General features: G+C 49.7%; 1 protein-coding gene across 1 annotated transcript in view; it reads right to left on the bottom strand.

The window, feature by feature from the left end:
- Positions 1-228: 228 nt before the first annotated feature.
- Positions 229-3802, bottom strand: part of GPR157 (G protein-coupled receptor 157) — an 18496-nt gene continuing 14922 nt past the window's right edge. Inside the window, exon 5 of the mRNA XM_044668665.1 lies at positions 229-677. Coding sequence (XP_044524600.1) covers positions 486-677 — 192 coding nt within the window. The 3' untranslated portion in view covers positions 229-485. The remainder of the gene's footprint in view (positions 678-3802) is intronic.

Genomic DNA, 3802 nt, shown 5'->3' on the forward strand with positions numbered 1-3802 from the left:
CCATGCTCTCTAATAGAGGGGAGGCCTCCCAGCTCATAGAGGGGAGCACGCCGCTTCCAAAAGACTGATGGACCTGCTCTGTGGCTGGCCCTTCCTCCTTGGCCAATATACGAATGCAGAATTGCAAGCTGGTGAGATCCTGAGACTTGATTTCTTCTCCACCTTCCAGGGTGTGTGTGTGTGTGTGTGTGTGTGTGTGTGTGTGTGTGTGTGTGTGTGTGTGTGCAAGCAGGTGCCCCAAAGTCAGAGGCTCCCCAGCCTCCCACTGGGCAGGTCACATGGGAAAGTATTGCCCAAGAGTCCCAGGCAGCCTCCACCCCCATGTTTGGGCACACAGACGAGAGAAAGTTCTCTGAGCAGCAAACACACTCTGTGCAACCCAATCCCCTGCCCAAAGTCACCAGCTCTGGCAGGGCCTCCCAGCTCAGAGGAGGGTACGGGGGGGCTCCAGGAGGCCAGAGGGCTCGTGGCACCTCAGCCCGGGTCTACTTAGAAGGTGGCAATTCTCCTGTCCTTGAGGGTGAGGGGCTCCGGTAATGGTCATCGGGATTGTCCCCCGAGCGGGACAAACGTTGGCAGCAGCAGCAGCAGAGAGAGCAGAGCCGGGCTCGGACGGCTTGTGTACAGAGAACAAACATGATGCAGTTGGCACCTCCTTGGAATGTGTTCCCGATTCCCTGCCAGGACACAAGAGGAATGTCAGAAGGAGCCTTTCCAGATGTGGAAAGACCAAGACCTGTCTGCGCCTTCCTCCCAGCCCCTACACCTACCAGAAGGTGGGCTGGTCCTGAGCCCTTGGGGATGAGCTGGATTTGGGGTGAGAAAACCTAGGTTCAAAATGCTACTTAGTACCTAAGTGACCTTGGACAAGTCCTTTACCCTCTTTAGCTAAGGCTCAACTTCCTCATTTGTAAAATGAGGTGGTCGGTTGGTTTGTTTTTCAATCATTTCTTTCAGTCATGCCTAATTGTGATTCTACGTATGGTTTTCTTGGCAAAGATACTGGAGGGGTTTGCCATTTCCATCTCCAGCTCAATTTCAGATGAGGAAACTGAGGCAACCTGGTTTAGGTGACTTGCCCAGCATTACACAGCAAGCAAGTGTCTGAAGCTATATTTGAACTCAGGTCACTCCTCTCTCTACATGGCACCATCCAACTGCCCCGTAAAATGAGAGGGTTCGCCTAACTGGCCTCAGAGGCCCTCTTTATCCCTACATCTATGGCTCCTTCCTGTTCTCCTCCCCCTAGTTCCAGAGCAGCCCAAAGTCTGCTCCTTCCACATTCTCTTCCCAGGGACTTCTGAATTAGAGATATGTGGAGCCTGGGCTAACCTTCTCTAAAACAGACTCTTCCTCTCACCAGTAGATCATCATCACCATCAGCATCGCTACCACTAACCTTTCTAGAACTTAAAGGTCTGCAAAGCACTTCCATCTAAGTTCGCTCATTTGATTCTCATAGCAAGCCAGGAAGGGAGGTGCTATTACTATCCCTGTTTTATAGATGGGTAAACAGAGGCATGGAAAGGTGACTTACCCAGGACCACAAAGCCATTCTATATCTCCGGTAGGACTTGAACTCAGGCCTTCATAGACCTTGATCCTTCCTTTCTAGGCTTATTATATATCATTTTCTTTTTTTAATTAAAAAAATTTTTTAAACCCTTAACTTCTGTGTATTGGCTCCTTGGTGGAAGAGTGGTAAGGGTGGGCAATGGGGGTCAAGTGACTTGCCCAGGGTCACACAGCTGGGAAGTGTCTGAGGCCAGATTTGAACCCAGGACCTTCCATCTCTAGGTCTGACTCTCAATCCACTGAGCTACTCAGCTGCCCCCACATCATTTTCTTTTGAGCAGCCTACAGTTCAGCCTTGTGAATGTTCTTTAGACATGACAGTCCACCTCTGTGCCTTTGCAAAGGCCATCCCCCTTCCTGGAATGCCTTCTCTCTTGACTGTCACTTCTTAGACTACTACATTTCCTTCAAAGCTCAGTTTAAGCACCACTTCCTATAGGAAGCCTTCCCTGCTTTCCTCTTTCGCACCTCTTCCAGCGGCTAGTGCTGCCCCAGATGATTCTGCATTTATTTGGGGTACACTTAAATTAAACATGTCATACAATACTACTAGCTAACAAGTATAACAACAGCTCATATTTCTATAGCCCTTTCAGGTTTGAGAGGCATTTTGCACGTTGTTTCATTTGTCCTCTCAACAACCCTGGGAGGTAGGAGCTATTATTATCCCCATTTTAGAGATGAGAAAATGAAGTCAAACAGAAGTTAAGTGACTTGCCCAGGAACATTCCGCTAATAAGGATCTGAGGCAAGATTCAAACCCAGGTCTTCCTGACCCAGTCCAGCTCTCTGTCTTCTGCTTTTATGGATATTATGCCTTCAATTATCAGGCACGTGCTGATTCATGTCTGTAGTTTACATATTAGCTATGTGTGCATATAGTTCTCCCCCAGTAGGGTTGGTAGGCAAGATCTGCTTTACTTGTCTTTGTAACCCCTCGTGCCCAGTTCTGGGTGTAGCTAATGTAATAGGAAAAGAGCATCTTAAGAGTAGAAAGCAAAAGCAGGCGAAGCCTGACAGGGCTGGATGTTCCACATCTGGAAGGCAGCAGGGGGCTCTCTCTGTGGCAGCTGGCTGGGAGGGGCTGGAGATGGAGCCGCTGACCTATGCGGGGCTAGGTCTGTGCCTTGGGAAGTCTCTGCGGGAACGGCAGGACCATCATCTCGCAAGGTCCAAGCGTTCAGGTTGAGCTGAGAAGGCTGTCCTGTGTGGTGGGCATACAAGGCACCTGATCCTCCCTGACTTTCCCGCTGGATTCACTTGGCTGTGTACCTGCAGTCCTGGGACAATCTGCCTCCAAGGACCACCCTTTCCCCTTGGGTCCAGCCAGGCTTGCCTTGGAGCTGGAGTGTAGCGATCCCAGACCTCCCGCCCTCCGGGCTATCCCATAGCTGCTCAGAGTACTCCTTCCTCCCTCGTCTCCTGCCCTTTGCTGATCTTTACTAAACAGTGTGTTTACCTTCCTGTGCCTCCTTCGAAAACCCAAAAAGAGCTCCCGGAAGGACTGGATTCAAGCCTTGTGACCACAGCTTGAGCTGACCAGTCATTCCCAACTGGCACTCTTCAGTTTAGTGTTATCAGGCTTTACCCACTTCCTGTTATTCCCCTTCCTTAAGGGCTGCTTTAGTGATGCCCACAACACACTCCTGGTCCCCCTATAGACTTTATTCCCTTACACCAGTGGTTCCTAAACTTTTTTGACCTACCGCCCCCTTTCCAGAAAAAATATGACTTAGCTGCCTGGAAATTAATTTTTAAAAATTTTAATAGCAATTAATAGGAAAGATAAATGCACCTGTGGCCATCACCACCTCCCCTGGATTGCTGCAGCACCCAGGCAGCTAACTGCTCATTTTTCTAATGCAAGTAACCTTCTTTCCCCAGACTCCCCTCTGAGTTCCAGGTTCTTGTATGGGGAGAGGGAGGGAGGGAGAGAAAGAGAGAAAGGAGAGAGAGAAGAGACAAAGAGGAAGAAAGAGAGAGAGAAGAGGAGAGAGAAAGGAAGAAGATAGATAGAGAGGGAGAAAAGAGAGAGAGGAGAGGCAGAGATGGGGAGAGAGAGACTGAGAGAGAGAAGAGACAAGGAGGAAGACAGAGAAAGAAAAGAATGGAGAGAGAAAAGAGGAAGAGAGAGAGAGAGGGAGAGAAAGAGGGAGAGGAGAGACAGAGAGGAGAGGGGGAGAGAGAAAAAGACAGAGGGGGAAAGAGGGAGAGGGAGAGAGGGAGA

Source organism: Gracilinanus agilis, chromosome 3 (genome assembly GCF_016433145.1).
Source record: "Gracilinanus agilis isolate LMUSP501 chromosome 3, AgileGrace, whole genome shotgun sequence".
NCBI lineage: Eukaryota > Metazoa > Chordata > Mammalia > Didelphimorphia > Didelphidae > Gracilinanus > Gracilinanus agilis.